General features: G+C 43.5%; 2 protein-coding genes across 6 annotated transcripts in view; both read left to right on the top strand.

Annotated features, from left to right (window-relative positions):
* Positions 1–5,085, top strand: part of KIF15 (kinesin family member 15) — an 82,729-nt gene extending 77,644 nt beyond the window's left edge. Inside the window, exons 33-35 of one of the 2 annotated variants that reach the window (XM_032298057.1) lie at positions 3,584–3,749; positions 4,011–4,142; positions 4,460–5,085. In XM_032298057.1, coding sequence (XP_032153948.1) covers positions 3,584–3,749; positions 4,011–4,142; positions 4,460–4,522 — 361 coding nt within the window. In that variant the 3' untranslated portion in view covers positions 4,523–5,085. The remainder of the gene's footprint in view (positions 1–3,583; positions 3,750–4,010; positions 4,143–4,459) is intronic. The other variant, XM_032298058.1, reaches the window with a different exon arrangement.
* Positions 5,086–9,719: 4,634 nt separating this feature from the next.
* Positions 9,720–13,501, top strand: TMEM42 (transmembrane protein 42). 4 transcript variants are annotated; one of them, XR_004275073.1, is made up of 4 exons: positions 9,768–9,967; positions 10,189–10,358; positions 12,003–12,149; positions 12,848–13,501. XR_004275073.1 is itself a non-coding variant. In XM_032298055.1 (3 exons), the coding sequence occupies exons 1-3, from the start codon at positions 9,776–9,778 to the stop codon at positions 12,986–12,988; spliced, it is 480 nt and encodes a 159-aa protein (XP_032153946.1). In that variant the 5' UTR covers positions 9,720–9,775; the 3' UTR covers positions 12,989–13,347. The 4 variants fall into 4 exon arrangements, 2 of the variants coding, with proteins under 2 accessions (XP_032153946.1, XP_032153947.1); XM_032298055.1 differs by lacking the exon at positions 10,189–10,358 and having other exon boundaries at positions 9,720–9,967; positions 12,848–13,347; XR_004275072.1 differs by lacking the exon at positions 9,768–9,967 and having other exon boundaries at positions 10,062–10,358.
* Positions 13,502–13,709: the final 208 nt, after the last annotated feature.

Here is a 13,709-nt window from a genome sequence, read left to right as displayed (position 1 = left end):
TACTAAAAATACAAAAAATTAGCTGGGCATGGTGGTGCGTGCCTGTAATCCCAGCTACTCAGGAGGCTGAGGCAGGAGAATTGCCTGAACTCAGGAGGCGGAGGTTGCGGTGAGCCGAGATCGCGCCATTGCACTCCAGCCTGGGTAACAAGAGCGAAACTCCGTCTCAAAAAAAAAAAAAAGAAAGAAAGAAATAGCAGGAAAATCTTAGCTTCCCTTGAGGAATTGATAGGTTTTTTTCCTCATGGACAATGAGAACAATATGTAATTACCAGGTGTCCCTTTTCACTTTTGCTGCTGGTTTCCTTTTATTAAAACTTGAGGCCCTCTGAGACCCAAACATCAATACTCTGATTTCTGCTGGTTAGACCTTGGGTCTCTATTGTTTTCTAAAGCCATGGGTTTAATTTATTCATATTGTTTTCATATTAATTTATGTAGCCTTATAAATTGCCTCAGTCTTGTATGAACAAGGTGTACTATATTTTCTGTAAAGTTCAGACTAAGTAAACTGGTTGGCATTAACATAAACAAAACAACATTAGAGAGCTATTGGGCTTTTTCTGTGTAGACACTTCTTATTAGTGATGGAGATCTCAAACACTTTTGCTTATTATACTGCTTTAAAGGATTTTGAAACAGATACCCTCTTGCATATTTTTGAAGTTGACTTTATATCTAAAATTGTTCATTGTAAGTTTAAATTGTTACAAAGAATACACATTCTGGGATATACAATATAGTGACATTTGAAAATAAGCTATTGGCTGGGCACAGTATCTCATGCCTGTAATCCCAGCACTTTGGGAGGCCAAGGCAGGTGGATTGCTTGATCTTACGAGTTTGAGATCAGCCTGGGCAACATGGTGAAACCCTGTCTCTATTTCTAAAATAATTTTTTGAATAATTTTTTTTTAAAAGAGAAAACAAAGCTCTTGTTACTGTTTTAAAAGTTTTTGACTAATTTGCTACTTTCTGTTTAAAAAATACAGAACAAATTTCTAAGTCTAAAATTTTACATTTTTTCCTTTGTAATTGAATTTCCTTTCTACACTTTGCAGGATTTTATATTGATTTAATATATTTTCTGGAAATTTTTTTTATTGATTATGCCATCATACTACTTAACAATAAAATATGTATTTGTATGTGTACATACATACACACTCACACACAAATTGAAAGTAATGTATAAGAATTTATTTTAATCATATGGCTTAAGTGTTATATTTATTTCCAGTTTAGTTCACATTACAATTATTAATCAGTGTGCCCTAAATTTAGTGGAAATTTATATTAATAATTATTATACTTAGGGAAATTTTTAGTGGAAATGCATCTCAATGTATTTTAGCCTAATGCTTTTTCTTCAGTCAGCTCATTTTTTCTGTTGTACTTAATTCTCAAATAAGACAGGATTCAGCATCAATTTTATTCCAATTTTCTGCTTTTATAGATATAAATGCCAAGAAACCTTGTTCACATAGTTAAGTAAATGGCAATGGAAGGAGTTTTATAGGGTACTGTCTTCCAATTATTTGAACTTTATGCAAGTAAATGTGTCAAAAATTACATGGTGATTTAGCATCGAAAATTCTTTTTAATGATCAGCTGACAAACAGCACCTAGTTTATGAAAGATTTGTTAATCATTAAGTTATTTCCCTCATAGAATCAGAGTATACATAGGGAAACAGCTTTTTCACCTGTGTATGAGCAATTCAGAGACTGGCTCCTAGCCAATTAGCTTTAAAGCTGAGCCAGAAACCCAGATTACTTACAGGATTTTTGAGAATCCAGCCTCTATAGTTAGTACAATTACAGCTATTTTAGAACTAATATTTATTTGAGGTCTTCTAGCAAAAAGAGTAAAAGCTATTTAACTTGGTGTGTAATTTATTTCATAGTCTAGTAACCAAGAGTCTTCACGATATGCTGTCTCTGCAACATACAGCAGGCCAAACTTTACTGCAGGCAAGTGAAGCACACTTCAGCAAACAGCATGCACTGTTTTATCAATCCCAGCTTATGACAGCAATTTTAAACGTTATGTTATCCATATATTTGTGAAGATCTTTTAAAAGTGATGGGGAACCAATACGAAGCCAACAATGAATTGGGAGAGCATCAGTGCCCTTCTCTTCACACTGTCCCTCTGAGATCCATAGAATGTAGTCTGAAAACAACTTGCCTAGAAATTAGCTGGCTGTTAGTGCATTAAATTTAGTGTATTATATCATCTTAGTAATCAATAGCTAGAAATTAGCTGGCTTTGAATGGTGTATTAAATTTTGTGTATTATATTGTTTCAGTAATCAACAGCTAGAAACTAGCTGACCTTGAATGGTGTACTAAATTGTGTACATTACATCATTTCAACAATCAACATTATATTCATGAGCATTATGAAATAAAAAGCAGGCCTGGGACAGTGGTTCACACCTATAATCCCAGCACTTTGGGAGACCAAGGAGAAGAGGATTGCCTGAGTTTGATTTGAGACCAGCCTGAGCAACATAGCAAGGCTCCATCTCTACGGAGAATTTTTAAAACATTGGCCAAGCACAGTGGTGCATGCCGGTAGTCCTACATACTCTGAAGGCTGGAGCAGGAGGATTGCTTGAGCCCAGGAGTTGGGGGCTGCAGGGAGCTATGATGGTGCCCATGTACTCTAGCCTGGGCAGCAGAGTAAGACCCTGTTCCTAAGGTGGGGTGGGGGGGGGTACAGGGAGAAGGCATCTGTTTTGGCAAACGTATAGTATGATTCAGACCATTTTATAAAGTCGGTGAAATGTATATAACAATTAGTACCTTGTTTCTTACATTTCTTTTCAACTGATAGTTACATATAAAGTGTATAAATTCTAAAGAACACATCCTTGAAGAAATAACTGGTGTCCTACTGGTCTGAGAGCCAGTTTTTGAAATCAGAAATGCTTAAGATACTGAATAACCATGCAGACTGTAATAATACTTAAATTACATTTGCCCCCGTGGGCTGAGTCTAAAAAATTTTATTCTAAATTTTTATTATTTAGAAAATGGTTTGAGGAGTTTTCCAAAATGAAAGTATTGGGTAAGACAACCAAAAAAAGCACATCTGATATGTAGCACCTACTGTCTTCTTTTGCCATCAGCAGAGGAGGGCTAAAGATTAGTGAAACTTTCAAATAAAAATTCTGGCCTTGAAGGACACATATCTAATTTGAGCACTGTTTTATGATTATGTTCCTTTGAAATACTATAAAGTGGGTTGGGGACAGTGGCTCACACCTGTAATCCCAGCACTTTGGGAGGCTGAGGCGGGCGTATCACAAGGTCAAGAAATCGAGACCATCCTGACCAACATGGTAAAACCCAGTCTCTACTAAAAATACAAAAATTAGCTGGCCATGGTGGTACACGCCTGTAGTCCCAGCTGCTCAGGAGGCTGAGGCAGGAGAATCACTTGAACTGGGAGGCGGAGGTTGCAGTGAGCCGAGATTGTGCCACTACACTCCTGCCTGGTGACAAAGCAAGACTCTGTCTCAAAAAAAAAAAAAAAAAAAAAAAGAAATACTATAAAGTGATACCTATTCTTATAGCCTAGAAGAAGTCCAAAATGTCCTTCATAACAAAGAGATGGAGTGTCTTAGAATGACTGAGGAAGTCGAACGAACCAGAACTTTGGAGTCTAAAGCATTCCAGGAAAAAGAACAACTGAGATCAAAGCTGGAAGAAATGTATGAAGAAAGGGAGAGAACATCCCAGGTGCGCTAGGGTGTTGGTTTTTTCATGATGCTTAGAACACTCAAATCTATAGAACTAACTAATCAGTGTAAAACTCATTTCTGTGATTGGGTGTCCTTAGTTCAGAGTTGCTTTGGTGTTTGCGGAGTTGTATGGCCATGAAAGCTGGGATTCTGGACTCTAGCATTTCGTGTGCTCTTGGAAGGCAAGAAATAATGTGGTTTTAAAAGAAAAATTAAGACCTATTTCTAATTTTTTCCTCCTTGGATTGATTACCTGCAGGAGATGGAAATGTTAAGGAAGCAGGTGGAGTATCTTGCTGAGGAAAATGGAAAGTTGGTAGGTCACCAAAACTTGCATCAGAAGATTCAGTATGTAGTGCGGCTAAAGAAGGAAAATGTCAGGCTTGCTGAGGTAACTCTAAAAATTATTCTGAATAAATCCTGTCTGGTTTAAAAATGATTCTTTTATTAAAACTTAATTATTGAATCAGTTAACTGCTTACTTCAGGGAGCTTCCTGAATGCAAAAAAATGTTGGTCATTGCTATCCTGTGCATAATTCAATCAGTTACATTTTCATAGACAGCAGATTCTTGTTTAATATTTAGTTTGCACATTGAAAATTCCAGTCTTAATTTGAAATATCCACTTAATGAATGCCAAAATAAAAACACTTCCTGTAGGACGTAGAGCCTAATTTTTTTTCTCTTTTGTTTTTTAAATTACTTAGGAGACAGAAAAGTTGCGTGCTGAAAATGTATTTTTAAAAGAAAAGAAAAGAAATGAATCATGAGGATTCTGGTCAACTATCTAGGCATCACCTTGTTTGGAGATGTTTCTTCTCTTTTACAAGTAAGACCTACTCTTGGCCACTTTGGAGAGCTGAATTTACGGACCTTAATTATTAAATGTGTATAAGGTGGTGCTGGCTGACCCTCAAGTTTCTAATGAACATTCTGCATCTATATACACCCTGTGACAGTTAACAGTCTGCTGTTAAGTGGCCCACTTCGAGGCTTTGAATCAACTGTAAGGGAAAACCTTTTGTCTTTGTAAAAATAAAAGCCTGTAGCTATGGTTTACAGTGGATGTTAGCCACATCATTTTCTTCTTAGATTATGCCATAGTCTCCTTTGATTCTTATGGAAGATCTAGCAATATATGGTGGTTCCAAAACCTGCAGTCAGTTTAATGACCGACTTAGTAGCAGGTCTAAGAAGCAAACTTGTTAATACAGATTATTTTTGTATTTTTACTTTTGGTATTTTCTTGAGCATTTTCCATGACTGTAAATAAAACCATTTTTTTCATAATAAAGCCTTTTTAAAATAATAATTAAAGTGATTTACATTGTCATTCTGTTGTTCATTGAGCACATACTTAGTGAATACCTACAGTATGCCAGGCACTAATCATCAGTGAACAAAGCAAATAAAAACTCTTGCCCTCAAGGAACTTCTATGTAGTGGACCTTCTTTCTTTTTTATTGAGACAAATATTCCATTATATGGATATATTAAACTATCCACTCATTTGAATTATTTCCAGCTTAGGACTGTCATAAATAATGGAGCTATAAATATTCATGTATAAGTCATGGTGTGGACACACGTTTCACATCTCTTGAGCACATGCCTAGGAGTAGAATTACTGGGTTATTTGAAAAGCATGTGTTTAACTTTTTAAGACATTGCCTGTTTTCCAAATTTATCATTTAGATGTACCATTTTACATTCCGACCAACAGTGTATTCCAGTTTCTCCACTTTTCACCAACACTTGTTATTGTCAGCTTTTTCACTGCAGCCATCCTAGCAGATGTGTAGTTATGTCACTTGCATTTTCCTAATTACTAATGCTATTGAACATTTTTCCATATTATGGAATATTACTTGGCAATAAAGAGGGAACATGCTAAGTAAAAGAAACCAAACCCAAAAGACCACATATTATATGTTTTCATTTATATGGAAAGTACAGAAAAGGCAAAATTATAGAGATAGAAAGTAAATCATTGTCTGCTTGGAGCTAGGGTGGGAGTGGTAATGACTGGGCACAAGGGAACTTTTTGAGGTGATAGAAATATTTTAAAATTTGTGATAATGGCTAGACAACTCTATATTTGCTAAAAAATGAATTATAGGGCGAGATGTGGTGGCTCACACCTGTAATCCCAGCACTTTGGGAGGCCAAGGCAGGTGGATCACTTGAGGCCAGGAGTTCAAGACCAGCCTGGCCAACATGGCAAAACTCCATACTAAAAATACAAAAATTAGCTGGGTATGGTGGCACGTGCCTATAATCACAGCTACTCGGGAGGCTGAGGCAGAAGAATTGCCTGAACCCAGGAGGCAGAGGTTGCACTAAGCCAAGATTGCACCACTGAACTTCAGCCTTGGTAACAGAGTGAGACTCTGTCTCAAAAAATATATATATTCATTCAAAATGGGTGAATTTTAATAAAACTGTAGGAAAATATTTTAATGTATAGTTGAACTCTCAAGGAATAATAAATAGTAAATCCCTAAGGGCCAGAAATGAAACAGGAACTTTAATGTAGTATTAAATATAAGGTAGCGAACAGACACTGCAACTACCTCGGAGGTAGAAGAAAGGTGGAATATTGAAGCTGATAATGAAGAGGCTTGGGACTTATTACCTGTATTAGCTGTAGGGCTGTTATAACAAATGACTACAAAGTGGGTGGCCTAAAACAACAGAAATCTATTTTCTCACAGTTCTAGAAGCCAGTAGTCCAAAATCAAGGTGCGAGCAGGGGCACAGTCTCTCTCAGAGCCATAAGAGAGAATGTTCCATGCCTTTCTCTTAGCTTCTGGTGTCAGGAATCCTTGGTGTTCTTCCTTTTGCCTCTGTCTCTTCTTAGAAAGACACTAGTCATATTGGATTAGGGACCAATATGATAACACCAATACCTCATCTTAATTTGATTATATCTGCAATGATCCTGTTTCCAAATAAGGTCACATCACAGGTACCAGGGGTTAAGACTTCAACCTATTTTTTTAAGGGACACAATTCAACCCAGAACATCACTCCTTTCAAGGAAAGGAAACAAAGCTGTGGGCCACTTCTGGACAGGGAATTAGAATTAAGATTTTGCAAAAAGCCAGAACCCAAGGAGTGCAGGAATCTTGTCTTAGGCATTCAGGTGACTTTGCTGCCTGGAATAGGGACTGGCTCAAAGCATGTGCTTATTTGCTTAACCAAGAAGAACAAAGAAGAGGCAGAGAAATGGACACAGTAAAAAGTCAGGAGGAAAAGACTGAGGTAAGGCTGGAGAGAGAAAGCAATAGAAAGCATTCACTCCCTAGGACCCCACCTGTTCCTAATGTCTCACACTAGGGGCTGGCTTCATACTTTTAAATTCCTTCCCATTCCCCTAAGGTTTCTTGTGACTTCTGGTCCTTAAATGTGATGGGGCATTTGAAACAGTCTCCAAGAACTCAGTGGATCATCTTTGCTCATAAGCCATCTCTGAGGTTTGTTTCAACTGATTTTTAAAATAAATGTGGGTGGAATTCCTTCCCCTCCACGCTGACTCAGTTCAAGAAGCTCTAGCTTGCATTGCTGTTAGTAAGTTCGGTGTGGGTGGGTAGGTGGGTTGGTTGTTTTTTTAAAAAAATCAAACCATAGTCTATTCAATCAAACATCTGTAACAAGGCCACATTATTGGGCACTGTGGTAGGAACCAAGATAGAAAATATGGTTTCTGCCCTTGACAGAACACTGTTAGGGAGACAAGAAGGTTGCAATGCACTTAGGTGCACCAAGCACAGCAGTAATTTAGAGCCTTGGTACCCAGTGTGGTCCTTTGACCAACAGCATTGGGAGCTTGCTCAAGATACAGAATCGGGCCAGGTATGATAGCTCATGCCTATAATCCCAATATCTTGGAATATCAAGGTAGGAGGATTGCTTAACACCAGGAGTTTGAGACCAGCCTGGGCAATGTAACGAGATCCTGTCTCTACAAAAGTTAAAATTAAAAAAAAAAAAAAAAAAAAAAAAAAGCTGGGGGCTGGGGGCTGGGTGCAGTAGCTCTTGCCTGTAATCCCAGCATTTTGGGAAGCCAAGGTAGGTGGATCACTTGATCTCAGAGGTTAGAGACCAGCCTGGGCAACATGTCAAAATACTGTCTATACAAAAAAATACAAAAATTAGCCAGGCATAGTGGCATGTGCCCATAGTCCCAGCTACTCAGGAGGCCGAAGTGGGAGAATCGCTTGAGCCCAGCAGGTTGAAGCTGCAGTGAGCTATGATCACACCACTGTACTCCAGCCTGGGAGACAGAGCAAGACTTTATCTCAAAAAAGAAAGAAAAAAAAATTAGCTGGGCTTGATGGTTCATGCCTGTAGTTCTGGCTACTCAGGAGGCTGAGCTGAGAGAATGCTGAGCCTGGGAGTTCAAGGCTGCAGTGAGCCATGATTACACCATTGCACTCCAGACTGGGCGACAGAGAGACCCTGTCTCCCCACAAAACAAACAAAATTCAGTCTAGCTCTAGACCTAATCAGAATTCCCTTCATCTTAGTAAGATCCCTAGGTGATGTGTATACACAGAGCAGTTTCTAAGAGGCAGAAATCACTTCCCAGCAGAGTGTCTGAGGATGGCATCACTTCAGCCATCATCACCAGAGCTGGGAATCTGGAGATTAACAACGATGTAGTCCCTGCCCTCAAGGAGCTTGCAGGCTAGCAGAGAGACAGACAACCAGAGGAACAACCACAGGACTGGAACCAAGGTAGAGGAGTAGCAGAAAACCACTTTACAGAGGAAGCGGCTCTGAGATGCTTACTTAACCTTTAGTGCTAGTAGAGGCATCGTTTGTTCTAAGAAAACTTGCTTTACATTCTTTAAAGCATGCAGAGTTGATCAATGCAATATCTCTTGATTTCCTGATAAGAGTTTTTCGAGGTGATCATCTTTGAGCAGCTCTTGGCTCAATGGAGCGGTGCAGTGAGACCTCAGCCTGTTTCCTCATCTGCAAAATGGGACCATTCGTACCATTTCGGCGTTACTGAAATTATCCGTGCTTTTATTTGAACTACAAAACCACCCTAAGAGAGAAGAGCATGGTGTGGAAGGACTTCCATGAAAACATGCTGAACGGAAGATACCAAAAGAATGCTGTTGAACAGTATGTTCAACTGTAAAATAATTTTTGTTTTTTAAAAAAGGCATATCCATATTCTATAATTTTTAAAACATTTTAACTCTATATAACCAAATAGACATAGAAAAATGCTCTATTTCCAGTGATTTTCCTGGAGAGTGGAAATAGTACTTTATACATTTCAACAACAGTTTATTTTCAAGGAAATGTACTTTTTACATGGAAACATTTTAAACTTATGTAAGTGCAACAGGAGATTAGAAGTCACGTTGGCCCTGCGTGGCACGATTATGGATGATTATCTTCCTCTCATCGCGGATCCGTAGTTTCTTGGTTTTCTGTGATGCGCGTGTCCCCATCTGGGGCTCTCCCATCTCTCTGGGTCTGGAGGTCCCCAGCGCCCCCTGCCGAGGCATCCCTCGGACCGGCGGTCCTCAGGCTGGAGGGTGGAGAGGAGGCAGCCTGGTCGTCCACGTGGATAGACTCGGTGGGCCAGGGCGGGGCCGGTTTCGCATCTTTAACAAGTTTCACCCGGAGCCGGGGGCCGGGAGGCCCGGGGACCGGGGGTCCGGGCGGCCGGGGGGCCGGGATGGAGACCGCTAAGCAGTGAGTTTACCTTCTACCACAGCGTCCACAGTACCCGGCCCGGCCTCAGGCCTCGGGTCCCGACGTCCCCCGCCCCGGCCCCGCTCCGAGCACAAACCTACTACAGGTTAGGCAGGAGGCCGCCACCGCCCAGGGGCCCTGCCACGCCCCCTGGCCTGTCCCCTCCGAGGCGCCAGGGGGCGATTCCCAAGGGGCCTGCGGGAGCCGCGTCACGGGAGCGCCGCGTCACGTGAGGCTGCCGTCCAATTGCGGCGCGCGCCTGGCCTAGCGGGCGGCGGGCGCCAGGCACGGTTGCAGCAGGCACCATGGGCGAGAGGCCGCGGCCCCCGGGCGGCGCGGTGTCCTCGGCCGCCTACCCCGACACCCCCGCGGAATTCCCTCCGCACCTCCAGGCGGGCGCGATGCGGCGCCGCTTCTGGGGCGTATTCAACTGCCTGTGCGCCGGCGCGTTCGGGGCCCTGGCCGCCGCCTCCGCCAAGCTGGCCTTCGGCAGCGAGGTCGAGCCCGGGGCGCTGCTGCTGCTGCGGGCGGGCGGGCAGTGCGGGGCTGGGCGGAGGAGGGGCGCTGCGAGGCCCGCGGGGCTCCCAGGGTGGGAAGGGGTGGGCGCTGGGCGCCGCAGCACACTCGCCAGTCTGTCCGGTCGGGGCTGACCCTGCGGCCTGCTAGGGTGGGAGAGCGTGTCTTGCCTCTAATCACGCCAAACCCTCGTCCAGTGTAGGCGGTAAGAGACGTCGGGGACTGAGGCCTCTTCCCTTACCAGGCACCTAAAACCTTTTCTCCGATTGGGCTAGTTCGCTCTGGGGGAAGACCTACACCTCCTACATTCACCCTCTACCTCTCATTTTAAGTCCCTTGTGCCTGAGCATTTCTCTCCACGTGACTCTTAAGGTGAGAAGCATGTTGCCCATCCCTTTACTTCGTAATTAACGGGTGTTGTGACCTGATAACCAGTCTGCCCCACTACCAGGGAAATTGGGAGTCGGGGCTACTGTAGGCATAAGGGGATACCGACAGACGGTCTGGATGTTTTTCTGAGACTGAGAACTCCTAAACTTGCCTGCTGGCATCTGCTAAGGTGTATCTCTGCCCCAGCCGTCCTGTATTACAGACCAGCCTCTGCTTGCTAGAGGAGTTTAATTGCATCTGCAGCCCAGGGTTAGCCTCTGCCCTGGACAGTGGTCACTGATTATTTAGGGTTAAGTCTATTTAGGACTAATCCAGTGGGAGCTGCCATGCTTGAGGTTAGTATTCCATTGGGTGTAGTTCATGGGGTAAGTGGTCAAAAGTAAAATGAATAACTCTTTGTATGGGCCGTGAAGTTTGTTGTAATGAACCAGGCCTTCATAACCCTTTATGTAAGCAGGTTGCCACTGCCCCATATAGTGCTTTGTATAAAACAAGCTTGTCCATCCCGCGGCCCGACACAAATTTGTAAGCTTTCTTAAAACATGAGATTTTTGCGATTTTTTTTTTTTTTAGCTCATCAGATATCATTAGTTTACTGTATCTTATGTGTGACCCAAGACAGCTCTTCCAATGTGGCCCAGGGAAGCCAAAAGATTGGACACCCCTGGTGTAAGTTATAAGAAAGCACCTTTTCTCAAGACACTATGTGTTCAGCTGCTGAGAAACCATTACAAATAATAAGTATGATATTTAGGTTCCCCCTACACCCCCCCCACCTTGTTTACAGGTGGGTTTCTAACACCACCAAACGAGGGGGGTTGCATATCCTTTGTGTAGGAGGCTTCTAAAGATCCTCTCTTCTCTTGAGACTTTCTCCTTTAAAAAAAGGAAAGAAAAAATCTGTAAGTTCTCCAAGGGATGTCTGGGATTACTAAATAGTCCGAGGTGGTGTTTCCTCCAGTGTCCTCGTTATGAGCATGGAGCTACACTGCCTGGTTTTGAAGCCTGGTGACTCTCACCACTGTAGCACTTTAGGAAAGTTACTTCATGCCCCTGGCTCTTTAAAGTTAAGTTCAAGAGTAAATGAGAATGCTTAAACACTTAGCACAGGGCCTCAGGAATGCCCAGAGGGTCAGCCTTAGTGGGCTGCAACTTGTATAGGATTGCGGGAGTGGGAATAGGGAGCAGATATCGCTAAGTCATGCTTTCCCTGATCTCAAGAAGTAAGAACTCTACCCTTGACTTAAACTACTTACTAAGTAAGAGCTACTTGGCCCCTGCGACTGATCTTCAAGAACTGGTCATTGTGGGACCAATAAGGGGCTGGTGTTCAGTAGAAAATACTGGCTTTGTATTGGCATTTTACTTCTTCCTAGATCACATGGTCAGCAAGGTGGCCAAATGAGTGTCTTCTCTGAGTTTGTATGATTTGTAAGATGGATCTGCTGTCCACTGAGGGTTAAGTGAAGCCCTGTGTAGGAAAGCTGTGAGGCTCTCTGAACTGTAATGGAATCTCAGTAGAAGCCTGGCTGCCAGCAACCACAGCCCTGGGTGTGCTGTGAGGGGGTCTGCAGGTTACTGCCCAGGCCAGGGTGGGCGTGGCTGCAGTGACACTTTCTCCTGCAGGTGAGCATGGGTTTATGCATCTTAGGCATTATCGTGATGGCGAGCACCAATTCTCTGATGTGGACCTTCTTTAGCCGGGGCCTCAGTTTCTCCATGTCTTCAGCCATTGCATCGGTCACAGTGACTTTTTCAAATATCCTCAGCTCGGTGAGTAGCCTGAGGGTGTGATGTTCTTGTCCTGAATCTGGGTTCTGGGTGAATTGTCCTTGGGGAACCCCTCCTTTCCCAGACAGAAGAAAGGACAGAAACTGAAGCAGAGGTTGGGCTCTGGCTTGACCCCTGGATGCATGCTCTATTGATGGAGCAAATCTAATTCTAATCATAGAGGAATTCTCAAGTTAGATAGGAGTGAAGCCTGGCAGTAAAAAACCTACTTGCTTGCTGTGCCTTCAGGGTGGAGCTCTCATCCTGAAGTCACTGTGCAGCCTAGCTGCCTCCTAGGGTTCTGTGCACTCAAGCCCCCATGAGATTTAGAGGGCTGGGATTCCTGGAGACCTTTCTTCCCTCTGTAGTCTGAGGTTGACAAGATGGAGCTGAGCCTAGTCAGTATTGAGTTGAGAGAGAAAGAAACACCAGGTACCAGCTGTGTCTTCTACCTCCTGGCCTCTGCTGGGTCTTTCTTGTATACTTTGCCGAGGTCCAGTGCAGTGAGTGAGGTGGCCTCTCCATTCCTACAGGTGAGACTGAATAGAGTGACTTGATGAAGGTGACAGCTGGGTTTCAAGCCAAGGCTTCTGGGTCCAGACCTTTCTTCCTGGCCCTTTTAGAAGGAAGTCAGTCCAAGGAGAGTGATGTTGTGCCCACCTGCTGAAGTCGAGTCCCTCACAGCTGTCTTTGTCCCACAGGCCTTTCTGGGCTATGTGCTGTATGGAGAGTGCCAGGAGGTCTTGTGGTGGGGAGGAGTGTTCCTCATCCTCTGCGGACTCACCCTGATCCACAGGAAGCTCCCGCTCACCTGGAAGCCCCTTCCACACAAGCAGCAATAGCACCACTTGGCTGGATGAACCAGCTGGAAAGATCACGATGGTGGCCCAGCCTTGGGTTGGCATGTGGGACTATGTCCGAGGGCATCCCAGGTGTGCAGCCTGACCATCAGCCAAGGGAAGATGCCAGGCCTTTCAAGAGAAGCAGGCGTCTGACGGAGTAGGCTTAAAGGTGGACAGCTCTGGCTCTGTAAGGAGAGCTGCAGCCACAACAGTATTCTGCCAGAGAAGCTTTTTGATCATCTGTGCAGTGCTTTGGATTCTTGCTCACCCCAGTGAGCCTTGGCAGATGCTGGAGATCCTGCGGTTGGTCTGCTTTGTGTATAGTACTTAAAACCGGCTGCAGTTACTGTCCTGTTGCCTAACAAAAGCCAGTCATGTAAGTCAAGAAGCAGTGACTGGAGGGGCTTTCTACCAACTCCATGCTGATGTATCAGGCCGTCTATGTCATGCTTATATATTATGGCAAGAAGAGGAAAACTGGGTTAATAAATACTGTTTTGTAAGTTAAAACTACTAGGTACGGTATCTTAATTCTTTCCTACCCTTTGGAGAAAGAGGGAGCCAGAGTAAGCTGAAATCCGTGGTGTGGAGGAGGCAGGAGAGTGAGGCAGGTACAGAGGCCTCATGACCTCAGTTGCTCTGATACCTGCTGGAGCTTGATCTTGTGGTTACTTCCTGAGGCCACACAGGCTAAGGCTCTTTGAACTGCACAGGGTCTGTT

Source organism: Sapajus apella, unplaced genomic scaffold, assembly GCF_009761245.1.
Source record: "Sapajus apella isolate SASKATOON/1434 unplaced genomic scaffold, GSC_monkey_1.0 scaffold38, whole genome shotgun sequence".
NCBI classification, from domain to species: domain Eukaryota; kingdom Metazoa; phylum Chordata; class Mammalia; order Primates; family Cebidae; genus Sapajus; species Sapajus apella.
This window is presented reverse-complemented; position numbering and strand designations above follow the sequence as displayed.

Bases quoted from the DNA above. Each gene is read 5' to 3' on its own strand.
- TMEM42 (XM_032298055.1), top strand. From the start codon at position 9,776: ATGGGCGAGAGGCCGCGGCCCCCGGGCGGCGCGGTGTCCTCGGCCGCC. The intron at 9,968-12,002 runs GTCGAGCCCGGG...TTTCTCCTGCAG, and splicing joins AGCTGGCCTTCGGCAGCGAG to GTGAGCATGGGTTTATGCAT. The intron at 12,150-12,847 runs GTGAGTAGCCTG...TTTGTCCCACAG, and splicing joins TTTCAAATATCCTCAGCTCG to GCCTTTCTGGGCTATGTGCT.